Genomic DNA, 24531 nt, shown 5'->3' with positions numbered 1-24531 from the left:
ATGGGCGGCGGGGCGCGGGAGCTGGCCGGGTACCTGGCGGCGCTGGCCGGCTGGGTGGCGGGGCTGGCGGTCGCCGTGTTGCCGCAGTGGCGGCAGAGCTCGTACGCCGGGGACGCCATCATCACGGCCGTGGGGCTCCACGAGGGGCTGTGGATGAGTTGCGCCGCCCAGAGCACCGGGCAGGTGCAGTGCCGCCTGCACGACTCGCTGCTCTCCCTCGAAGGTGGGTACCGGGGCCCGGGGCCCCGTAGGATGAGCCCCGCTTCCTTTCCTGGATGCAGTCCCCCCCTCCCCGTCTCCGCCTTGGTCTGAGCTCCCCTGGGATCCTGAGATGCCCTTGCCCCTTTGTAAGTCTGAGTCCCGCTGTGGGTTTGACCCTCCCCCATAAGGCTCTGAGCCCTTCTCTGTGTTTGAACCCACCTCTATGAGTTTGAATGCACATCCCGAACAGGTCTGTATCCTCTTCATGTCTGGATGCCTCCCTCCCCTATGCATCTGAGCTCCCCTGGCTCTTCCTGGAGCCTGAGTCACCTTCAGGTCCAAGTCCTTCTTGACTCCACTCCTATTGTAGATCTGACCCCCCCTCAGAAGGGTCTGAGTCCACTCATCCACTGAACTGAGCCTTGATGTGGGTCCAAGCTTCCCTCTCCATCCGTGAATCTTGGGCCCCCATCCCAGGACTGAGCCTCTCTTGGCCCTGTGGGTTTGAGCCCATTTGTGTGGCTGGGATGCTCCTGGCCCCAGCAGGTTTGAGCTCCAATGTGGGCATCACATTTAGATACCAACAGTGCCCCATGGGGACATCAAACACTCCCCCCCACCCCTGCTCCATGACCGTGCATCACCCTTTTGGCATTTGGTGACTGTGGTGCCACTCCTGCCAAGGTGTTTCCTAGCCCAGCACAGTCATGACCAGGATGAGGGTGGAAGGGAGGAAGGTCAGGGAAAGCATTGGGAGCAGTGCCTTGAGCAGAGCTGAGGTCCCCATATCTACCAAGTGGGGAGGATATGACATGGGAGCTACACAGCAAGGACAGGGTTAAGGACAGATCCATCACCAGCATGGGACACAGTGACCTTGCTTCCAGTGCCCAGCCGTGGTCAATGGCACCTGCTGGGAGCAGTTTTTCTTCCCCTCTTGCAGTTCACATCCAGACATGCCGGGCTCTCATGGTCATTTCTCTCCTCCTGGGCTTCTTTGGCATCATCGTGAGCGTGGTGGGCATGAAATGCACTAAAGTTGGGGAGGAGGATCCTGTCACCAAAAGCCGCATAGCTGTTGCTGGAGGTGTTCTCTTCATTCTCTCGGGTAAGGCAGCTCTAGCCTTCATACGTCACTGGTGCAGGAATCCTCAAACACCTTTCAACACTGATAGAGGAAGGGGAGCAGTTTGGTGAGGGCTGGATGTCACTGACAGCCAACGTTTGATGTCTAGTGGAACAGCTAGGCAACCATCTCACTGCAGGGGCTTTGAACTAGGTGATCTTTAAAGGTCCCTTCCAACCCAAAACATTCTGTGATTCCACGATTCTGTGCCCAGGTCTGTGCACACTGGCTGCCGTGTCATTGTATGCAACACAGGTGACCTATGAGTTCTTCAGAGAGAGCACCATCCCCATCAACGCTAGGTAAGAGCCTGGCTCAGGGGGTGCCCTTCTGAATCCTGTCTTGTCCCTGCACTTCCCATTGGACCTTTCCTTTCTGGTTTTGGTGAGGTACAGCATTGTGGGCCAATGTGCCCCACGGGTGGGACCTCTGCCAGCCCTCGCTGGCACCTTGCAGAAGATGTCCCTGATGCTAAAGCTTTAGCTGTTACCAGCTGGGACTGGGTAGTGGTGCACATGTGGAATTTCAGCCCAGGGGAGGATTATAAGCTGGGGACATGTGGTAGCTGGATACAGCCAACAGGAAAGATGAGGATGGAGAGGGAAGAACTAAAATCTGCCTTGACATCACCTTGATCACCTAATCAGAGCTTCAAGCATCCTGTTGCCCATCTCAGTTTGCACCTGTGCCTCTCTGCCCCTCCCTGATGCTCCCTTACCCCTTTCATCACAGGTACGAATTCGGCTCTGCTCTCTTCGTGGGCTGGGGGGCTGCCAGCCTCTCCATGTTGGGGGGGTCCCTCCTGTGCTGCTCCTGCCCTGCCAAGGAGCGCCGAGGACAGCAGTACCATCAGCAGTCACGGCCCTCCACAGCCCGGGAGTATGTCTGAGCCCTCACCCTACGCTCCTGCTGCCCAGTGCCTCCCTTCCCTCCCAAAAAGAGGCAAGACCCTGGTGTTCCCACCCTGCTTGGACCCTGAATGCTCCGTGAGACCTTTCTCCTTCTTCCAGGTTTCAGCACCATTTTCAGCGCCAGCCTCTAAAGTAGAGGTTTTAAGTGTCACACCTCTCATATCCATCACTGCTGTGTTCTCCTCAGCTGGGCGGGCCGGTACCCCCAGCCCCACATTGTGGCCACGCCATCTCTGTCTATCACAGGCATTCTGTGGGGGTGATGCAGGGAGGCTGATGCCAGTGGCAAAGGGGCACAGAGCCAATTGGCCAATCCCACAGGGGTGTGCCACATGGAAGGGGTTTCTACCATGGCCACCCCTCTCTCACATCCTGTTTTCAGGAGCAAGTGGGGAGGAAAGCCAGTGTTTGGTTTTCCTTGGATGAGGTCTTTACTTCTAACAGCACCAGCCCAACTTGGGGTTCAAGCATCCCTACACCCTGTTCTTGGCAGAGGGATGCTTTTAGGATGCAGCATTACCCTTCCTCATTGCTACTGAAAAGCAACAGTTTAAAATTATTATTAATTATTATTGATTCCTTCCTGGAGGCCAGTTGCTCCAGCTGAGCCAGCCCAAACCTACCTTGGACTCATTCCTGTCCAGGACCAGGCTGTGCCTTGTTAAACAATAAATGGGTTTGGGCAAATTAAAGCAGCAAAAAGGGGGTCTGAACATAAATTATTTGGTTTTGTTGCAGATGGACAGAGCCCTGAATTTTGGTGCCTCCCTGCTGGGTCCAAATCCCTCTTCCCCTGCCAAGATCCCCTAGAGCAGACAGTGGAGGTTCCAAATACAACCTGCTAATTGTCTACACCACTTTGTACCTCTATTCTACTGTTACTAATTGTTTTGCAACTGCCAAAGCTCCAATTTCATCTGTAAATCCTCCAAACTCTCTGTACTCCATCCCTCCAGCCCTGCTGCAAGTGTTGCACCAACCAACCCACAGGGAAGGACGCTGAAAATTATCCAAACAGCTTCATTATCTATTTTTTAATTTTATTTTTAAACCCAAATATGAAGAGAAAGCTGATTTTTTAAAAATTTTGAGTTGCTCTATTTTATTTTGCTTTATTTTATTTTATTTTATTTTGCTCTATTGTGTTTTATTCTACTTTTCTAATTTTTATTTTCTTTCCTTCTGTTTCATTTCCTTTCCCTCTATTTGATGATATGCCCATGCCCGGGTCTGGGTTCCTGGCTGCGCTGGAGGATAAACAATGCTATTTTTTCCCCGAAGGGGGGCGTGATTTCTCTCTTTCTCCCTGGCATGAACTGCCTTTTTCTCTTTTAAGTTGCAGTCCCCCTGTAAAACTGTCCTGCACACCTCATGGGAGAGCAGTGCTTATAGGCTGGCATCACCCATCAGGTGCTGAACCCAGATTTTGGGGTTCGAAAAACAACCAAAGCCACTGCAGTAAGGATTGAAAAGGAATCTTATGCTTTAAAACAAACAAAAACAACCCCCCCCCCAAAAAAAAAAAACCAACCAAAAAAACCCCCACACACTAAAAAGGCCTTTTTATATTTCACTGTAAATAATGGTTTTTATTCTATTAATATAAATTTCATTAACTTTTCCTTGGGATGTATGGCCTTGGAATTTTTTGTACTTAAAATTGTGACTTGGTGGTATTACCAAATTATAATATTTTAAATCATGGGCATCTTTCTGGAACTGTCTCTTTGATTTCCCCTCACTCCCCATCTGGACCGGAGCCACTTCAGTGTGGCAGGAGCCTTTCCCCCATCCTCAACGGTTCTGGCCCTCCTGTAAATATATTGCATCTTTTGCCACGTGTTGCTCTCAAAGGTGGGGATGTGGTCTTACAAATTTCTTCAGATTAAATCCTTGGGAATCCAGCTTGACCCCTCCACAAGTCTCTTCCCAAGGCTGAAATGCCACCAGCATCTTCCACTTATGGGCCCTCTTATGAACCCTCATAGCTGAAGTCTCGCTGTTTTCTCCCATTTCCCATGAATTCAGAGCTGACTTGTGCCTAATTGGGTAATTACTAATTTAAGCCGATTTTTACTCCACTATGCAGGGACGTGGCCCCTGCTGTGCATGTTTTTCTTTAGAGGTCATGTTTTCCATCCAGGTTTTTGCATGGCTGCTGTGTCGTCTTAGCCTCCTGCATCTAGTCCAGAAATACATCCCATCCCACCTCAAACCCAGGGATTTGCTGTCCTTGGTGGCTGCTGTGACATCTCCAATAGTCACCTGAAGGCTCCCTGGGGGTGGACACCCAGTCTGGAAGCACATCAGAGGGGGGGATCTGCCTTTGTTCACAGCACAGGCAGGCTGAAACTGTTTCCCCCCCTCCAACCACTTAGTCATTAAACCAGTTGTTGGGAGTTGGGGTTTTTTTCCTTTTTCTTTTACTCACAGATTTTTCTTTTTCCCATAAATTGCTAGGAAACTAACTACTGGGGACTTATGGATACTTACGGGTACTTAAGAAAGACAAAAGACTGTGTCTGAAGTCGGGAGAGGAATGGAGCATCTGGCTATACCTTTTTTCCCTCGGGGAGTTTCTCTCCGGGGGACAGAGATACCGCCAGAAAGGGGGCAGGTAAAAAAGACGGGGTTGGAGGCAGCTGGGTGCTCTCCGCTCGTTAGCATCAGAGGAGGACAGCCAGGCTGTCGCTTACTGCAAGAGAGAATTCACCGGCACCGCCACAGTTCAGCCCTGAGGGACCGATCACCATCTGCTCGTGTGCCCTGGGAATCCTGAACCTCGCCTCTCGCTGCCCTGCTCGGAGCCGGGCCCCCGCTGCCCTGGCCCCGCTGTTTTTTCGGTCCGGCCTCTGGGTTTCTCCACACTGTGGCCGGCGCCGTCCCTGAGTTCCAGCTACCACTGTGGAATTCTTAATACATCTAGTCCACCACCCCGGGATTTTTTTTGCTCATTTCTGCCAGCTGTGACAGTAACTGCACTAAAGGGGAAAGTGCCAGCAGTCCAGAAGGCTTTTACTGGGTCCCTGCTTCTGTTTCTTGTTAATGTTATAGTTATTGTTTTGTTTGCCTTGTTATACATACTAGTAAAGAATTGTTATTCTTCTCCTCATATCTGCCTGAGAGCCCCTTGATTTCAAAATTATAATAATCCAGGGGTAGGGGGTTTACATTCTCCATTCCAAGGGAGGCTCCTGCCTTCCCTGGCAGACACCTGTCTTTCAAACAAACACACCAGATTAATGAGCAGTATTGAGGTTTTGGGTCATACCTCGTGCTTTCAGCCAAAGCCCTGTGAAATAACAGGCATTTTTTAAATAGGCAGAAATGAGGGAAAAGGGAAAACTACCCCCACACATAGGCATGCAGAAGGGCTTTTCTCACACATCTGAGACATGGCTGTTTGAATTTGGTGGTGATTTTAATAATTCTTATTCACTGTCCTGCCCCTACAGCATCTGCTGAGTCCTCTCTAGTTCTCTGAGATGATCCCATCTCAGAAAACATCTTTCTTTTTTTTTCCCTTCCAGCCACAGCAGGTTTTTTTTAGTAAAATATTTGCTGAAGTTCAAGGTTTAGGTCTTGCCAGCACTTTTTTAACACATGGTTGTGACAAACCTCATAGTTTTGACAAACCAAAATTTTTTTGGCAAACCCAAGATCCAATTTTCACTGTCATTAACCCGGGAAAGGAGCTTAATCATTTGACCACTGTTATGTGGAGTCGTGGGTGGGAGACAGACACACGACACAACACAGAATCACCAGCAAAGAGCATTGAGCTGAATGCAGCTGCCCTCTTTATAGGGCGTTTGAATCTCCCAGCTTAGATAGCTGATTGGATGGGACCTCTCTCCCCCAGCTCTCTGGCCAGTGGTATATCTGCATCTAAGCTTGAACAGGGTTGGCTGAGGTTTTTGTTACCTCTTTTCTAGAATGAGCCAGGGCAGACGAATGGGATTTGTTATGGCCAGATTTACCTTGTTCAGCTACAGACTAGCTGTGCTGTGACAGACTGCTCCTAGTTCTGCTCCTCTACCTGCCTCTTTTTACCCCCAAAAAGGTTTCAGTTGGGGATTAACAAAGCGGATTAGTTTGATATATCATAAACTGAGTGTTTAGACAGAGCAGAAAATATAAATACACCTATTCTATATGTGTTGCCAAGACCATGGAGGTACAGTTTTGTATCACTTGTGGTCACACAGTATTTCATGCGTCACAGATGTCCAAGAACGATTCTTGATCTGTAAGGGTTGGAAAATGAAGGTTAGCAAACCCTTCTGAACATTTTTGGCCTTAATTCACTGCTGCATTCCAAAGCATTAGGCTTGCCATGTGCCAGAATTCTGGGAAAATAGAATAACTCAAAGCCCCAGGAATCTCACACATCAGGCACCTGGGCATCTCTGCAGGGCTGAAGGATTTGCCAAGATTGGTGTTTTGCCAAAATGCCCACAGTAAAATGCTGCAGAGGATTATCTAGAGGAAAAAAAAAACCCAAAAAAACAAAACACAACAAAAGCAAAACCCACCCTAAAAACCCAAGTGCACCTCAACTATGACCCACGAATGGAAATGAGAGATGAGGGTGAGCGGTGGCAGAGCCATGAGGCACAGCTGAGCCCAGGGATGCTCAGAGGATGCTGTAACACAGATCCTGTGTAATCCAAACAGTAGGGGATTAGAGAAGAAACCTGAAGCTTTTAGGGCAGCTCCAAGTGCCAGACAGCTGGGATGCTGCTACTCAGGTTCAGAGGCACATCCTTGGGGGCTGACTAGACAGGTACCTGAGCTATCACTGCTGCAGGGGTTTTCACTTGTTTTCTGCTTAATGGGAAAAAAAAGAAAGGTCTTAATTACCAGTCAAAGAGGTTCATTATCACCGTGGCATTCCAGCTCCTTTCTTTGGCCCCTTCCAACCCTCTGAACTCAGGTTCCACTCCTGGATCTTACTCCATTCCAGCGTCTTAGGCCACTCAGTTTTAGGCAGTAATTGAAAGGTCTAATAAAAAAAACCGATTATTTGTCTAGCACACATAGTCCCTCACCTGGGGAGAGTTCCCAGCAGGTTTCCACTGGTTTCCTCATGTGACATTTTTGGGGAGGCTCCATTCCCAGCCTATGACTGCTCTAACTGCAGGGATGCCCATCATGTCTCAGAGCACAAAACCCAGCTGACATACCTTGGACAAACCCTAAATAGCCCAGCACAAGCTCCAGCTGTTGCTGCCTATCCCTGACTCCATTAGATGAGTCAGGATCCAATCCCATCAGCACCTAAAAGCCTTCCAGACTTACATCCCTTATCCCAAATCATCAGCAACAAAGAGATTCTGTCATCACTCCCTCTGCAACAAGGATGAGCCTGCAGTGAAGGTAAATAGTTCATGCTCTCCATGAACACCTTTTATTATTAACAAGGTTTAGAGCTGATTTCTCCCAGCATTAAGATTTTCTTTCTCTTCCTTTTTCTTGATTGTATAACTGAAGTGGTTGAACAGATTTTCTTCAAAGGCTCCAAAACAGCTGGGCTCTAGCAGAAACAAATAATGCTCTGGGGAATTAGCTCAGAAGAGAGCATGGGGAATTAAAAAAACTTGCTATAAATTGGGGTCTAAGAGACTGCCCACTTGGAGTGAAGCTGATGGAAGTGCTCAGACATGATGGGAGAGTGATGCATTTACTACCAGTGAGATCTCAAGAGGGGATGTGGGGGGACATGGGGCACATTGGGTGTGGGGACAACCCTCCTTTCTGTCTTTGCCCGACAGGAAGCCTGTGTCATGCCAGGGTGGGCGGCCTCTGGCTGGAGGTACTAAACAAGGATCATGATGAGTTATCATTTCGGTAATTAACTCATGTAGCTCAGAAACTCATCTGGTGCTGCTAATTAACTCATTTGTATGAATCCCTGTCCAAAGGGTTGTTGCAGTGGTTGCAACTTCAGGCAGTAAAATATTTGGCTTTTGGGGTTGAAAAACATGACAAAATAGGGTTCCTGACCAGGGTTTGCAGACACAATGTCCCCAGCTCATACCTTGGGCACAGCCCCCCTCTCTCCAGAGTCCCTTCATCTAGGCATGGAAAACATCCATCTAGGATGGAAAACAAATGGTGCCCTCCCTTCTCCTCTGTGGAAAGCCTTGGCAGCTCCTCAGGGCACCCACATCATGCCCCAGCAGCCTTTGTTCCCCTTGGAATGGGAGATGTGTCTTTGGGCTTGTGCTTAAGATTAGGACGTCTCCATGGGACACTTGTTTGTACTCCAACCTGGACGTTCAACACCTCATAGCTTTTCTTGGAGTGAAAAGCTAAAGTAAGAAAAGGCAGAGGATGTACCCACCAAGTCATATGGCAGGGATGGAGGTGTCTAGAGGTTCTCTGGAGACATACTTAGGTCACAGGTTTTCCTAGCAGCAGTTATTTGACAGTGGTTTCCAGCATCTATTGATTGCCAAAGGGCAAGTACTGATGGTTGGCATTTTCTATTTGGAAGAGAGGGAACCAATGTGGGAATGTATCCACTACAAAATTACTGTGTGTCTAAAAGCTCTCTCTACATGTAAACCTTGTGGCCCAACCTTGGCTGAGGATATTAGAGCATTTTGACAGCAAGTGAGCACTGTGAGACAGGACCCAGATGACTCCTAAGTATCCATAGGATGCCTGGCCCCGGTGGCACCTTGTCCTTGTAAGATTGGGTGTCTGGAAGTAACCAGAGCAGAGTTGGTGAACATCTCTGTGCCCTTGCAGGTCTCCCCATGAGCGCAGCCCTACAGGTGACAGCATTCGGGCTTGCTCTTCTCTCAACACTCTTCCTACTCCTGGCCACGTGCACGGACTGCTGGATGGTCAATGCTGATGACAGCTTGGAGGTGAGCAGAGTAGCCACCTTTAAGGTGAGCAAAGCAACCATCATCCTCAAGGTGAGCAGCTGAGAGCAAGATGGGTGCCTTGCCATCCATGAGGTTGGCTCCACAGGCTTAGAAAAGGGACACGGTGGGGCAAAGCCACTGCTTTTTAAGTTGAAGGATTAGATGATTATGGAGGTAGAGGGATGGAGCAGGAGAAAACAGAGAGCAGGTATGGGCAGGGAGTCACCAGGACATATCCAGGTGTAGTAGTGGGAGCCTGAAATCTGCCTTGCTGGGCTGGGAGATCCATGGGAAGCTGGGGAGACCCTGGTGCTTTTTGCATGAGTGCCTTTCTCCTGCTTCCAGGTAAGTCACAAGTGCCGGGGCCTTTGGAGGGAGTGTGTCACCAACATGCAGGATGGGGTCAGGACCTGCGACCAATATGACTCAATTCTGGCTGACCACCCAGGTGAGCTGACCTGGCCTGGAGGCATTTATTAAGTTCACAGCTCAGAGTCTTCTTGAAAGGCAAGAGGGAAAGTGATTTTCATTGTGCCAAGCTGCCCTTTGTCAGTCAGCCACACCAGCCTCGGGCTGCTCTTGATCTCCTCCCCAATAGCCTGGTCTTGGCAGAAACTTGGCAGTTAGACCTGCCATGGGGTCATCAGGCAGGAAAGATGCTGTGAAGCTGTGCCACCACACAACAAACATGCTCCAGCATGTAGAGCCTAGGATTTGCAACCCACTATGCTGCAGGCAGAGCAAGGACCATTCCCACTGGCCAAGGACTCATGGCCACAGCTCAGGGACAGTCACATCAGGGTAGGGACATTTCTTCTGGCCTGCACAGGGCATACCAAGCCCTCCAGAGAGAACCTTTGTGTTGGGTCATGACATGGAACAACACAGATTCAGGCAGTGGAGAAGGAAAGTAGTTGGTATGGACTAAGGGGGGACTGCCACCTTGCTCTGGGGGAGAAGCGAGCTTTGCAGGGCAGTCCCATCACAGCTAGTGAAATGATCCCTGCCAGCTCTAGTTTTTCACTGGTATATTGACATTTGCTGTTTAAAACACCTGCTACACAACTTGAAGGAAAAAACGGTGTGAGCAGCAGTGTCCTCTGCTCAAGAATGGCTTGAGCAGGCAACGACATACCAGGTGCTGATGGGTATACCTTGAGTTGTTTGGTTTCTTGAGCTGGTATAATCATGGGTTAAAGTCCTCATTAAGTTTCTGATGAGCTTTTTGAGCACCTTCCCTTGGCCCATGGCAGGGATGGAGTTGGTGGATTCCAGTGTGATGGCCACTGGTGAGCTGGGTGAGTCATAAAGGACATGGGCAGAAATCTGGAGACCCCTGTTCCTCTGGTAATTCCTCATTCCTGTTTTTGGTTGTTTTTAACGTTTCTGCCCAGTGAAGATCGTGGTGACACGGACCCTGATGATCACGGCAGATCTCCTGGCTGGCCTGGCTTTGGCCACACTGGTCCTTGGGCTTGACTGCATCACCTTCTTCAAGGAAGATCCTTGTGTCAAACTGAAGATGTGCTATGGAGCTGGAGTCATACTCTGCGCTGGGAGTGCGTGACTGGGCGAGCTTTGGAGCAAACAGACTTCATGTCCCACAGGGAGCTGGGGAGCATGCTGGGAGCTAGTGGCACCCCCTCAGCAGGGCTTGGGGAGCATGGGGTGTTGTATGGTTGTTTCTAACAAGCCCCTTTTCTCCTAGGCATCCTGGGTCTCATAGGCTCTGTGTGGTATGCAGTGGATGTCTACGTGGAGAGGGCCATGCTGGTGTCACACAATATATTCCTGGGAGTCCACTATGACTTTGGGTGGTCGTGCTGGCTGGGGATGGCTGGCTCCATGGGCTGCTTTGTGGCATCTGTCCTGCTGACCTGCTGCCTCTATGCCTGCACAGGTCAGTCTGTCTCATTCCACCCCATCTTATCTCAAGTAGCTTTTTGCCCTGCAGATATAAGGGGTAAAGAACCAGCTCAGAGGGCACACAGGCTTCTTGCAGGGCCCAGCCTAACCAAGGGGGACCCCTCTGTGCCCAACCTGTGCCCCTTGGCTGGGAAGGCTACACAAGGCAGAACAGGGCTGAGTGAGGGGCCCGATAAACCCTATAAGGGCATGAAGAGGGTGCAGGGATCCATCCACTCTGTGGGCCTCCAGGTCCTGATGAAGGTGTGCTGATGTTTACTCAAAGCAGTAGCTGTGCTGAAGTTGAATCCCTGTCATCAGCCAAAGCCTGAGACAGTGGCTACAGGGATGTGCTGGTTGAAATACAGCCCTCCCACCAGGGACATTGGGCAGATGATGCTTCTCCAGACATCATCTCCAATCTTTATGCCTGGTCCCATGGGGTGGAAGTTAACCCTGCTGGCTGTCTCAGTTAATTTCTCCTGCCATGTCCCCATGCTGTGGCAGTCCCAAGTCACCCTGCAACTGCCAGCCATGACACAACCCCAACTCTTTTCTGGTAGCCCCCAGCAGCCACTGTCAACCCCAGAGGCATCCCCAGCCCCGGGGCCGAACAGCCACCCGGACAGCCACCAGCAAGATGTACGCCATGGATTCCCGTGTGTGATGGCCACCGCACCTCCTGCACCCTGCCCTGATATGGGACACTCTCCATGCCAGTCCAACCCCATTAAAGCTCTAGCACCTGTACTGAGACATTTCTGCAGCTGCTTCCAGGTTCTGATGTAGCCAGCTGACTGCTAAAAGCAAAAGTACTGCAGCAGTCAGCCAGGGAAGGGTGTTTTCCCCACTTCCAGCCAGGTTTAATGAAAATAAATCCCAGAAAAGTATTGCTTTAAGGAAAGATGCCCCTGTTCTCTGGAAAAGCTGTCAGGACACTGAGGGCAGAGTAATTCCTCTGACATTGCTCAGCCCATGCTTTGGGAGAATTCAGTGGGAAGTCTTTTCCACACAGAGCAGCACTGACTCCATGTGGCTGGTAGCTCTCCCACACCAGCCCCACTGGAAACCTTCCCTGGGCTCAGACTCAGGGTGGTACGAGGCTTGCGCTCAAAAACTGGGTAAAACCAAGAGTCTGGAATACTTAGTTATCCATGTTTTCATAGGGGATCATGAAGGAACACCGAAGCCATACACAGAAGGAGGTGAGTCAGTCTGAAGCCTGATGGAGATACTCTACTAAGAGTGTGGTTTTTAAGTTCACACAAAATGGGAATTCTGTTTTCCAAATGAATTATTATCTTTCAGCATTTGTAAACCATTATGAAAACAAACCAGAACCTGAAACTCACCAACTCAATCCCCACCACCCTCAATTACTGAATACTGGTTGTGGCCTCATTCCCTTACTTCTCACCCCAAGCTAAGCACACAGACACCGTTGCAGCACAGGGAAACCAAGCAGAATCTCCCTGGCACTGTCACCCTGAGAGGAGGAAAGTCAAGCTCCAGGCCCAAGTAGATGGTGCTGCAGGGGCAGTCAGTCCCCAAAACAGACGGGTGTGAAGACTCGCAGTCCCACTCCTGCAGCCCAGCCAGGCTGCAAAGCACCTGCATCCAAAACCTAGAGGAGCTGTAAGGGTCTTCTTGAGCCATCTGCTCCCTCACATGAAGTCAAAAGGCAGCAAAGCTGTTTTTTAGCTCTGCTTCTCACACTTCTGCAAGATGGAATGTCTAGGGCAAGTCTGTCCTGTTTCCCAGGACCCCAGGAACCTGGGAAAGGAGAAAATCCAAACACTGAGTGGTAGGAAGGAGTAGAGATGAGATTGTGCTGTCAAACAGCAGTGTCTGGAGGGCAGGATGCTCACAAATGGCACAGCCAGGGGATAAGCACGTGTGAGCATTAGCAGGCGCAGAGAGCAAAGCCTGGAGGACTAGGATTGTTGGGACACCTGGGAAGATTGGGACACTGGAGCCCACAAGAAAATTTTTAAGAGTACAGAGCTCACTAGTATGCAGAAGGGTCCCAAAAACTGCCATTGGACAGTGACCCCCTCCTGCAGGTGCTCTGCAGTGGTTCTAATGGGTGTTGTCAGACATGGCACAGCTGTGAGCTCCATGCTGAGGGAGCAGCCCCCACTCACCAGGTTCTCACCATGGCAGTGGGGTGCAGGCAAAGCCAGTTTTGTCATAAGGCACAGCCCCATCTCCATGCTTCTGCACCCAGCTGGCTCTGCAGTGCATTCATGGAGCAATTGTGCTATAGCACAGCCCCAATGGCAAGTTTGGCACTTTTTTGGTATCTAGAACCTGGCACAGGCTGCCCAGAGAAACCATGGCTGCCCCATCCTGGAAGTATTCAAGGCCAGCCCGGACAGGGATTGGAGCAACCCAATCTGCAAGCTGCAAGTACGAAGGTGTCCCTGCCCCACTGAGAGGGTATGGGATGAGGTGAGCTTTAAGGTTCCACATTCCTCCAACCCAAACCAATGTGTGATTTTACCATTTTTGGGGGAGGGTTCCCCCTTTTTTTTAAGCACCATCACACCAAGTCAGGTCTGCAAGTGCTGTATTCCAGCAAGGACACAGCCAAGCTGTACCAGCAAACAGCTGGAAACACACTGGGCTAGCACTAGAAACTCACACCCCTCTGTGGCTGCCCATCATTCTCCAATGTGACTCAATTGCACCTCCAATGGTTTTTTTACTTCAACTTTTCTGCTTTACCCCACCAGCCTGTATGCCTAAAGAGTAAAGCAGTCATTTTTTTCCCCAAACCTTCTATGAATACTGAAAACCTTTAAAACACCCAAGCACACATGGTAACTCTTTAAGACCTTTATTAACAGATGCTTGCAGTTTGACTTGAAAAAATCAGGCGTATATTTCATACAAATTAAAAATGAGGTTCTTAAAAATCTCAACGTGACCAGATATGAAACAATTTACAAACTTTTAAAGGTATATTGAGAAAAACCAGGCTTTTAAAAAACGCGTTTATCATTTCCAAAAAGAGAATTCTTTAGGTAAAAATAATAAAAACCCCATGCTGCATAGATAATGCAGATAGTTCTAGTAATCTGGTCAACAGCAAAAAGCAAGCACTTAAGGTCTTCAGTTCCAATTCTTTTGTTCATTTCTTATTGCTGGAATTTCATTTTCTTCTTCATTTCTTGAAGTCTTTTCTTTGATGACTAAACTGAAAAAGAGGGAAAAAAAGGCTGATCAGACAGGTGTCAAAGGGTTACGGGGTGCTTTGTGTACCAAGGCTCACCCACAACTCAAAAATTCACCCTAAGCTGCCTCTCACAAGCTCACAGCGCAACCCTCACCAGACACTTCTCCTTGTCCACCCCACCCCCCACAACCACACCAGCCACCTTTGCAAAGGAACAATGCCAAGGACTCCAAAGAGTCAGTCAACTTAAACCCACAGGGATCCTTCCTGTCATGGGGAAGGCTGCTTCCACCAGGCTTTGCCAACATTCAGCCACTGCTCAAAGCACAGAAACTAAACCCAATATTCTCCAATGCTACCAGACAGCAAGAGGAACCAAGGTGACTTTGTCATATTCTTCTGAAGCCTATGTTCTAAGAATTCATCCAGGAGGTGCTGACCACAAAGATGAATACTAGGATACAGCAGATGTTCACCAAAAGTGCACAGAGATCACTGCAGCACAGTCTGGACAGTGAATGAATGATCCATCTGCAAGTGGAACATGAAGCAGTAGAGCCCATGCAGATGAACTCCCCAAGCTCCCATAGTTGGGAGAGGCTGCAGCTGCTGCCAACATTGAGCCATCTCCCAGCCCAACTCCTCCAGCCCCTGTCCATCCCATCAGTGTGACCACACAGACTGCTCCCACTACAGCCTAAATGCTTCTTTCACTTTCCTGCCCTCCAAGTAATAAGGAACAAAATGAACCGGATACACACATGGGTGACAAGAAATGCAGAACAAGTAGAGTCTTGGCAATGAAAATATTCCCAAATTAGCAGAACTGTCTCTCAGGAGTCAGCACCAAACAAGCCTCAATCACAAACAGGTTCCCTTGCAACTAACTCAGCCTCTGGCCCCTGCCGTGCACACAACCCTTCCAGAGTCCACATCTTAGCACTGCAACACAACTCCCACATGCTCTGATAAAGCCACAATTTCTACCAGTTTTTCCAGCACTTTGATTAGATAAAAAGCTGCTCCTGAGACACTCCTGCTAATTCTGCATCACCTTTGTAGAAATGGATGCCAAGGTCTCAAAATGCCAAGGTCTCAATGCCATCCACCTCCCTGTAGGGATTTAGCACAGGCACTGATGGAGCTAGGTAAATCCCAGCATGTAATTCCCAGCTTCTCCTGACTACTTTCAAGTCTTTACATTTGCACTGCTTGAATTTCTGGGTGAGCAGAGACTGCTGTGCACCTGAACTACTGCACACAGCCAAGATTTTAGGTGTAACAGTACTCCATCAATGACAATTGAAGCTTGTAACTAAGTCCTCCCAATCAGTCAGCATTGATGCAACAAAGCCTCACAATTCAGTTCTGCAGACACAATCACAGATCAGTTACAGCATGTGTGAGCAAGAAGAGTCCAAACATTGTAAGGCACAAATAAAAAGCAACAAAAGAAAGTCAACAAATGGCATCCCAAGGCCCCTGTCACGCACCCGGATGATGGTAGAGATGTTAAGCCGGTATTTACTCAGCCCCGCCCTGCTCAGCCTCGGGAGCGGACGTGTTCTCAGCTGGTGGTTCGGCTGTCTTCGTCTCTTTGCCATCTTGTGGTTTAGGGTTCTCTGGGCGTCTGCGTCGGTAGTTGAAATTACGGCGGTACCGACGTTGAGGTGGCTGCTGACTTTGGGTTTCATCCCCTTGGTTCTCTTTATCTTCTTCATTTCCATCCTCTCTAGGCTGTCTTTGACGAGGAGGACCCCTGAAAGTCAAGCTAGGCTTTAACTATGCAGCACCTGAGCATCACCATGTCCCGGCTCTGTTGCTGAACAAGGCTAAAACCAGCAGCTGATCTGCAGCATACCTGCGAAATCTTGGTCTGTAACCCCGGTACATGTTTTGCCTGACTGGTCTGCCATCTCCTGCACCCTGGTTGTCAGCACCCTGCAAGACATCAGGCCACAGACCTCCTCAGCCCCAACCAGAAATGTGCTAACTCCACAGCTTGTCACACTGTGAGAAAGCAGCTGGAAGGTCATCAGTTCAGTCAAGGTGGACAGCAGTTCTAGGGAAGAGGTGCACACATGATGGAGAATCCTCCACTTAATCATACAAACTGCAACACTCTGGTTTTTAGAAGCTATAACATGAAGACCTTCAGCTACTTCATCTCACGCTACTGCCAAACCTTTCCAAAATCAGCTGGAGTACCTACAAGAAGTGTCAAAAGGTGCATCCCATCACCCTGCTCCAAAGCAACCAAGCCCGTTTAGCATCATATGTCAGGCAAATGTTACCTCCACTATCTCTCCCTGTACGGGAGGGTTGGTGTATTGTGGACGACGCCCGTAGGGCCTACGCATATAGTAAGGTGGGTACCGCCGCCTGCGATAGGGACGGCGTTGCTGGGCTTGGCCTTCTGGTATGTTCTCTCCTCCTTCATTCTTTTCCCCACTCTCACTGTTCTGGTAGTTCTGCTGATAGTTGCGTGGAGGACCCCTACGACGTGGATATCGTCTGTAATGGTTACGATCTGCTGCGTATTTACTGCCCTGCACTGGAACTCCACCAGGTCCTGTGACATTGGCTGCCTCCGCACCCTAGAGTGGAAATAGCATTAGGGAAACAGTCACCATCCCACCAGCTACAGCGTAAGTCTAGTACTGAGCAAAGATTTACATCCACATTGTGAAGAAATGAAAAACCATTCACCTCCTTGGATGTCATCAGGCATCAACTCAAACCACAGGCACCACACCAAAGCCTGCAACCTGAGTTTTCCATGTGCGCTCTGACACCCGAGAGATGTGTTTACCTTTTCTCCCTCAACCACATCAAACTCCACGGTCTCTCCATCTCCTACGCTGCGGAGGTACTTCCTGGGGTTATTCTTCTTTATGGCAGTCTAACAACACAACAGTGCAGGCACAGCATAAGAATACAAAGGAAGACTTTTTTTTTTTTTTTTAAGATTACTAAATACTCAAGTTTCTTTATCTGAGGAGAAAGACCTGTACTTCTGAAAAAGCAATTGAATAATTGGGAAAATCCAGGAAGTCATAAAATGTACGTGAATTATGCTCTTGACTATTTGAAATGCGCAACAGCTTTACCATTAACTGGAAGCACCTGTCAACATGCTGTCTGCTGGCTAAAAAGGCAGTTTGAAAACAAAGAGGAAAACTCTCACACCATACACTGGCTAAAGCACTCCTATAATCAGAGTTTAAAATTCAACATCACTATGATAGTTATACATTCCTCCGATGCCTATACATCAATATATCACAGCCTTTCCAATCACCCTCTTGGATTTCCAGCCCTCCATTATTTCCCACACACCACAGGACACAGAAGCTTCTGTGTTCCATACTCTGTAAACATAAAAATGGCCAGGTATCAAGAGATCTCCTCCTCCAAGGCTTCCAACACCATAGTTTCTACTACAGGTCTAACCAATTAATCCAAAATCTACTCCAGTTGTGTATTGCACAACAAGGATTGGTCTTTTCCAGGCATCAGCACCAGACAATCCTCTGTATCAGTGGCCCACCTGTCAAACAACATTACTAGAACAGACTCAGTTTTCAGTGCTCTGCTGTACTGGATGACATCTTCAGCAGACAAGTTAATACTCAATACACACCGTGCTCAGGCATGTCCTGCTTATCGAACACTTTAAATGAAGGACAATAACAGTGTAACAACTTTAATATAAATTCCTGCCACACAATTTGATTGGATTTCTTCTGCCTAAATTGTACAAAATCAATGGAAAAGTCTCAGTAACCTTAAGGAAAGCCTTATTACAACAAGCAGCCAGTCCAACAGCTTTTTGTGACACCTGAGGTATATAACAGGGATGGAGAAAAGCATACACAGCTAGACTTCTCAAACAACCTGATTTCTTTCTGATAAGAGCCCTATTACGGCTTAATTGTAAAAATACTACACTAAAACAAATCATTACCAAACTGTTATTTCAGAAACATAGATACCAGCTACATGACAAGTCCTGTAACACAACCAGTAAGTCAAGGTCACTTACAGGTGGCCTTACGTGCCCATCGGGTCTGAAAGCCTCCCCTCAGGGTGTGTATAACCTCTCACAAACCACTGCCTCTAAAAGCTGGTAATTCATACAAAGAACAAGCATGAAGCTGAGAGATTATAAAAACAAAACACTTTCCAGGCATTGTTTTTCCCTTCCTTTGTGTTAACATCAGCAGCATATCCCTAACTTGAGACAAAAGAATGACTCCGAAATGCCAGAGTAAAGCAGGCTCCACTAAGAATTTTTTGTGGTCTGCTTACTAAGGAGATCCTGAGCCAGAAAGGGCAAAAAGCAAATTGCTGATCACAGCCTCTTAATTAGACAAAGAACTAAACCAAGGCAAACCTGCTCCATAAAGTAAGACACAGGTGTTGTGTGCATTCTTGGTCTATTTTCCAGAGGCTTACCTATTTGCCATACATCATATCTAAGGATACATATCAGTTAAATTGAAAAGCCTGTACTAAAATGTTGGTAGACTTTCATGGAAAGCCTATAGCAATAAAATCTGTAATTCTGCCTAGGAAAAAAAGTTTCATTGTCACTTCATCCCTAAATTAAATTAATTTCTCTCCCTGCTGCAAGCTATTCATTTATTTCCAGATGCTTACTTAACCTCCTCATGAATCCACAAGATGACTGAACTCCAAGCAGTTATCCCCAGCCCATACTAGCAGCGAGTGCAATTCTCATCACTGTACAACCTCAGCCCACTTCGCTGATGTGCAAAACCCCAAAGTGCAAGCAGGTTCTTCTTGCAATGCAACCAAAAATCAGTTGTTTAAGTAACAGTGAAAAGGCAAGGCTCTTCCACAACTTCAATCCTACTTAAATGGGTCAGGAACAGGCAATTTCTGAGAGAGAATATGTTTCAGTTTCAAGGAAATCTTACCTGATGGACAAACACATCTTCCTTGGTGTCATTCCTGCAAGACAACAGGAAATTGAACTTAATAAAATGCACAGTAAATTAAAAATTCAGTTGTTTGGTACAAAGGCAAAATGCAGATCTATCATAACAGGCTTTCAGCATTACTCCTCAACCTGCTCCCAACTAGTTCCTACTGTGTGTAGGAAAGAGATCAGCTTACACAAAGTACAAAGCGCATGCTGAATGGTCAGTAAGGCACATTCCTCCTCACTGCTGCACACCCCTCTATCCTTCACATCCTATCATCAGAGATGTTTGAACACTCACTCCCTCCCAGCAGTGCTCTGTGGGAGACTGGCACTTCAGCTTTTGGAAGCAGCTCTGCCCTTGCCACTGTAGCCTCACAACCCCTCAGCCTCAGTGTTTCACTTACCTGAGGAACAGCAACATCAGCTGCCCATGAAGGCAGCACAGTTGGTCAAGCCTTGGTCTCCCCTCTCAATAAACAGAAAAGAGCTCAGGTCTGTATCTATAAGGACCCAAGAGCACCCATCCTTCAGCGTGACCCTGGCAGAGCTTTCGCAACTGCCATGAGCCTGAACAACCACAGCTCAGTACCAGCTTCAGTCAGGAGTTTCTTTTCTGCTCTGAAGAGGTACAACAGAGACAACCTTGCGCTGGTTAGGGCTGCACAAGCCATCTCCCCCACTCCTGAAGCATTCCAGCTCCCACCACACCAACCCACCCTCACTGCAGTGTTAAGTTTCATTACAGCATGGAACAGCCTGAATCAACAGCAAAATGGCTTTTATTTCCTAGTTAAAGACATAAGTAAGCTTGTGTGAAAAACATGCTCTGAACTGAAGTGCTCATGGCTAGTGGAAACAGAATACTTGGGATGGTTTTTAGTAAGATAAAGCCAGGTGCTCCTTACTCCCGGCTTTAAAAAGTGAGATTTGACAATTAAACTTCTTCCAGAAACTCCATCCAAGCTACAGCTATTCCATCAGACATCACCAGTAAAAATAAGTCCCCTTGTTTCCTCTTGAAATTGATGCCTACAGACCACAAAGGTTACTGGGAAAAGGCAGCCAAAAAGCAGAGCCATTCCTATGTCATCTCCAAAGCCCCAAGAAAGCAGCACTCAGAAGCCCTTGCAAAGCCAAAGCTGAAAGACTCTTCTTCAAAATATAATGCCCAAAACGCTGAAAACCTTCACAAGAGAATAGTAACATGCTTCTAGTAAAAATGCTGAGCACCTTCTTTCAGCCTCAGCTGAAAAACAGTGGTAGGAAGTGCTCATTCACAATATGGACGCCTTGTACTTTTGTACAGGTTGAATTTTGGACAACCAGACCAAATACTTGTTTTTAAAATCCATTTGCAAAGCAGTTTCCATTCAAGAGGACATCGGAGTTTTGGCTGGACAACTAACAAGGTCACACAGAGCTCACTGATTCAAGTGAAAAACACACCATGTCATTTTTACAGCCTCATGACACTGGCCACATCACTCCCAATGCTGTTTTCCAGCAAGCATGCTGTCATGTGGATGATGGAACAACAGGACCATCACTTTTTCAAAGAAAATTTGGAAGGGTACAAGAGAAACACCCATTCTGAAAGCCAAACAAATAATTCAACTGATCTTTGCACTATGCCACTCTTCCATTCACATCTTTTATCCACTAAAATATATTAGAAAAAGGGAAACAGACAAGCAGGCAGACTAAGAAGATGCCAAGTCCAGCAGGGCACCAAATACCATGCCAGACAGTGTAGCTCCAGCTATGGCACAGACCAAGCCAGTGGCTTTTGCACATCCACTTGTTATTTTGGCAAACACAAGAAACAACCATCAAAGACCCATAATTCAAACTCCTTCCTATTTTGGAACAGAATCACACCTCTAACACTAAGAACACACAGGAAATACCTGAAGTGAGCATGCAACCACATCAAAGCTCATTTCAGTTCCATAGCCTCATTTTATCTGAAAGCAGACCTGGCTAAAACAGAGCCACGCAAGGGCAGGAGCTCCTGCACAGCTTCCCTATAGCCAAGCAAAGATTCCAGAGCTGAGGAAATGTCCTCCCCTTCAATTACCAGGCTCTAATCTCTTGATAATACGAGATCATGCTGAGTTTCTCATTACAAATGGCAACCTCAGGGATTAAACAGCTGCCAAAGTAATGACTGGGGAAACTACTCGGATGTCTCAACTAGCTGCTGCTGCTTCCTTGCTTGACTGACATCACAGAACATTTTCACTGCCGAGGAAACAGGAAAAGCCTTCCCTCGAGGTGGAGTTTGTGGCTGGGATTTGGGAGGCGTTTCCAAGGCCAGCGACACGACAGCTCTCAACACTGGTGACTCCTCAACACTGGGAGCTGAAGCATGGCATGAGGAACAATGCCAAGTGGGAGACTGGGAGGCAAGTTTGTAAAGCTGCAGACACAAAACCAATTCAGGAGCTTGACAGACAATTTAAGACTAGTTCATAAAGTAACAGGCAGTTCCAAAAGGCAGTGTTTAAACCAAACATAAATAAAAGTTCCAATAATAACACTGTATTTGCTTGCCTAAAGGGGGATTTTCCAGTATGCAACCTCATTCTGAGACTGGGAAGTTTAAGTACCACGAATTAAGGGAAACAGCTCTGGCAACACTCCGGGGAGGCCCCCCCAACTAATGGGGCCAAGAATTGCCCATTTTTAAGAAACTTGTTTGCAGAGCACTTCCTCTCCTTGACAGGCCTACTTCAGGTACTTAAATAAGTCCCAAAGCGTTCAAATTATTCTTTCACATCAACTACTGTCATAAAAAGAATCTTCTAGGCACTTGTTTCATGAGACCAGTCCATACACTCGAGTGTGGCAGTAGACTGTGTGAACTGTGCTCCTTTTGCTCATTTTCCTGCATGTTGGGGGTGTCCTCATTAGAGCGTGTTTTAACTACCAAGTGCTAAAAGCAATTTTTGCTTGCATTGACTGAACTTCACGCAGCAGTTTAAACAAATACTGCGTGTGCTGACAGCCAATGTACTTTTATATCCTTAAGGGGAAAAAAAAAAACCCGAACACCATAAAAGGATGGACCATAATGTAAGACACATCGCCGTGGAAACAGACTCGCTTCGAGAGCGCAGCTCTTGCCTAGGTTAAAGGACTCAAAAGCCAACCAGGCAAGCCCCGAGCGGGTCAGAAACCCCGGGGTGGAGAGAGGGCGCATCTCATCAGCTCCTTCTAAGCAAGAAGGGCGAGAGGCGGCAAAGGCACCGCCGCCCCCGCCCCGCCTGTCACCCGCGCGACACAAGCGCCGTGCCCCCCTCTCCGGGCCTCCCCGTAACAAGGCCCGCCGCGTCTAGGCGCTCACCTGTTGATGAAGCCGTAACCGTTCCTCACGTTGAACCATTTCACTGTTCCCAAAACCTTCGTTGCTGCGGGAAGGGGCAGAGTGAAGAGGGGAAGGAGGGGAGGGAGCGGCGCGTCAGGGGCACGTGGCGGGGCGCGCGCACAAAGGCCCCGCGTGGCGGACATCTTGCGCCGCCCCGCCCCCACCCGGCACGCGGGGCCGGCGGCGCGCGGGGAGGCGAAGGAGAGGGGGGCGACTAACGGCCGCCGCGCGCGCGAGCTAGCGAGCGAGGACACGAGCCGGGGGCGGGGAGGGGGCGCGCACCGCCCCTCGGGGGGGAAGGGAGCGCGCGCCACCCTCAGCCATGGCGGGGGAGGGGCAGGGGATCGGGGCTTCCCACCCCACTCCGGGACCCCAGGCTGCCCTCACCGATGACCTTCTTGTCCCCGCCAGCGGGAGGCGCCGCCGAGGCCAGGCCGCTGCCCCCGTTCCCGGTCCCACCGTTTGGCTTGGAGTCGGCGGGGGCGGCGGGGGCCGCCGCGGGGACGGGGGCGGCGGGCGGCTGGGTCTCGGCCTCGCTGCTCATGGCGGCGGCTGTTCGGTGCGGACGGTGGTGGTGACTGCTGTTTGCGCCGCCTCCCGCGGTGTGATGGTGACTGAGGCCGGCCGTGGGGGGGGGCTGCTCCCTGCTCCGGGCTCGCTGAGCTCCGCTCTCCGCTCCCGATACCGATCGAACTGGCCACAATGGCGGCGCGCACCGGCTAGCCACCCCGCGCGCCCCGCCCGCACGCGCCGCAATTCGCCACCCGGCCCGCCCGTTAAACGGAGAGCGACCCCATTGGCTTTTCCTCAACCCGCCCCCGCCCCCACCGAAAACCTATTGGCGGTGACACCTGCCTTTCCTCAGGAGCGAGCGCTTATTGGTTGCTTCGCCCGCGGCTGCCAAGCTAGCTTTTCTCACCGGCCGACCCGGGGTCCCCGCCCCCGCCCCTGATTGGCCGTTCCGGCCGCCTCTCCCGCCCTCAACGGGCACGAACGGGGAAGTGCGCGCGACCATGTGGCGGCGGCTCATGTCCTATGCCGCCTCCGACCCCGCTTCCGCTTGCTGCCAAGATCCAGGGCAGAGCGATCCTGCGGGCGGCTCCGGTCCTAGCGCTCCGGGGGCGCCCAATCCCGTTAGTGATTGCCAGAAAAGGCCTGGGAACGTTAAATTCCAGCGGAAAATGACGGATTTGGAGCCGTGTTAGAGCTCCCCAATCCACGTACGGACGTGCAGTTACAGCACTGAGCTGACCCGCGCGGATTCAGCCTTTCCCTAAGCATCCCATCCTTCACTTCCCGGAGGGGCGGGGGCAGCTCCTCACCCTGAGCCCTTCTACCCACCCAGGCTGTCGGGAAAGCATTACTTACCCTGCTGGAGCCTTTCTCCAACCACCACCGCTCAGCTCCTCTTTGCCTTCTTACCCCTATGTCCTCGCCTTACAGTGGCCTGGAGATACCCGACATCTCTTGCTGGATTCCCCAGAAGGAAGGTCGAGAGGAAAACCCTGTCCTTGTCCAACAATTAAATTTTTCTTAGGCAGTTGAAGAATGTGGTTGGTGGCCAGATTCCTAGCCCTGCTTTGGCTATGTCATTTGTCTAACATGGCAGGAGGGAAAGGTCATCAGCAGCCACCCAGAATGTCTCTGGGAGATGACCCACCACTCCACCATTTTTGCAACCAACTTGTATCCCCTTGGGATCAGCCCTCTCAGCACTGCACACAAATCGCTGCCCTGTTGGCCATCCCGGTCCCCCATATTCCACCCCAGCCAGGTGAGGGACTCCAAGAGGCCAAGCTCAACCCATTAGGAACACTGGTCTCATCCTGCTCTCTTGGGAACTCTTTCACCTAATCTTTAAATCAGTTAATGAAAGGAAGGGCTTGAAAACAGTAACACAATCCCACAAGGATCTGCACCAGGATGATGACCTGGATAAAGAAGCTAGAATGAGGTAAAAATTGGATGCTGCTTGGTGACTGTCAGAGTTTTGTATGAGAAAAAAAAAACCAAA

At 49.3% G+C, this 24531-nt stretch overlaps 3 protein-coding genes across 11 annotated transcripts; 2 read left to right on the top strand and 1 right to left on the bottom strand.

Moving 5' to 3' along the window:
* CLDN19 (claudin 19) lies at positions 1-5350 on the top strand. 7 transcript variants are annotated; one of them, XR_010784872.1, is made up of 5 exons: positions 1-223; positions 1145-1309; positions 1542-1629; positions 2060-2269; positions 4699-5350. XR_010784872.1 is itself a non-coding variant. In XM_066564118.1 (5 exons), the coding sequence occupies exons 1-5, from the start codon at positions 1-3 to the stop codon at positions 4739-4741; spliced, it is 666 nt and encodes a 221-aa protein (XP_066420215.1). In that variant the 3' UTR covers positions 4742-5350. The 7 variants fall into 7 exon arrangements, 2 of the variants coding, with proteins under 2 accessions (XP_066420215.1, XP_066420216.1); XR_010784871.1 differs by having other exon boundaries at positions 2060-2313; XR_010784870.1 differs by having other exon boundaries at positions 2060-2313; positions 2977-5350.
* A 3652-nt stretch (positions 5351-9002) lies between these two features.
* On the top strand, positions 9003-11872 carry LOC136565515 (claudin-16-like). The gene is made up of 5 exons (XM_066564136.1): positions 9003-9167; positions 9462-9564; positions 10511-10675; positions 10825-11016; positions 11585-11872. Exons 1-5 carry the CDS (start codon positions 9003-9005, stop codon positions 11686-11688), a joined length of 729 nt encoding a protein of 242 aa, XP_066420233.1. The 3' UTR covers positions 11689-11872.
* A 1972-nt stretch (positions 11873-13844) lies between these two features.
* YBX1 (Y-box binding protein 1) lies at positions 13845-23210 on the bottom strand. 3 transcript variants are annotated; one of them, XM_066563836.1, is made up of 8 exons: positions 22905-23210; positions 22497-22560; positions 19143-19176; positions 17012-17101; positions 16494-16796; positions 16061-16140; positions 15693-15970; positions 13845-14220 (listed from the first exon to the last, which is right to left on the bottom strand). In XM_066563836.1, the coding sequence occupies exons 1-7, from the start codon at positions 23059-23061 to the stop codon at positions 15724-15726; spliced, it is 975 nt and encodes a 324-aa protein (XP_066419933.1). In that variant the 5' UTR covers positions 23062-23210; the 3' UTR covers positions 13845-14220; positions 15693-15723. The 3 variants fall into 3 exon arrangements, with proteins under 3 accessions (XP_066419933.1, XP_066419934.1, XP_066419935.1); XM_066563837.1 differs by having other exon boundaries at positions 13845-14215; XM_066563838.1 differs by having other exon boundaries at positions 15693-15958; positions 22905-23208.
* Positions 23211-24531: the final 1321 nt, after the last annotated feature.

The sequence above is a fragment of the Molothrus aeneus genome, chromosome 21 (assembly GCF_037042795.1).
Source record: "Molothrus aeneus isolate 106 chromosome 21, BPBGC_Maene_1.0, whole genome shotgun sequence".
Classification (NCBI taxonomy): domain Eukaryota; kingdom Metazoa; phylum Chordata; class Aves; order Passeriformes; family Icteridae; genus Molothrus; species Molothrus aeneus.
This window is presented reverse-complemented; position numbering and strand designations above follow the sequence as displayed.

Excerpts from the sequence above, each read along its gene's own strand:
- CLDN19 (XM_066564118.1), top strand. The coding sequence starts at position 1 with ATGGGCGGCGGGGCGCGGGAGCTGGCCGGGTACCTGGCGGCGCTGGCC. Across the intron at positions 224-1,144 it reads CTCGCTGCTCTCCCTCGAAG|TTCACATCCAGACATGCCGG; the intron begins GTGGGTACCGGG and ends CCCCTCTTGCAG. Across the intron at positions 2,207-4,698 it reads CGGCCCTCCACAGCCCGGGA|GAAACTAACTACTGGGGACT; the intron begins GTATGTCTGAGC and ends ATAAATTGCTAG.
- LOC136565515 (XM_066564136.1), top strand. The coding sequence starts at position 9,003 with ATGAGCGCAGCCCTACAGGTGACAGCATTCGGGCTTGCTCTTCTCTCA. Across the intron at positions 9,565-10,510 it reads AATTCTGGCTGACCACCCAG|TGAAGATCGTGGTGACACGG; the intron begins GTGAGCTGACCT and ends GTTTCTGCCCAG. Across the intron at positions 11,017-11,584 it reads CTGCCTCTATGCCTGCACAG|CCCCCAGCAGCCACTGTCAA; the intron begins GTCAGTCTGTCT and ends CTTTTCTGGTAG.
- YBX1 (XM_066563836.1), bottom strand. The coding sequence starts at position 23,061 with ATGAGCAGCGAGGCCGAGACCCAGCCGCCCGCCGCCCCCGTCCCCGCG. Across the intron at positions 22,561-22,904 it reads CGGGGACAAGAAGGTCATCG|CAACGAAGGTTTTGGGAACA; the intron begins GTGAGGGCAGCC and ends CCCTTCCCGCAG. Across the intron at positions 15,971-16,060 it reads TACAGACCAAGATTTCGCAG|CTTGACTTTCAGGGGTCCTC; the intron begins GTATGCTGCAGA and ends GTTAAAGCCTAG.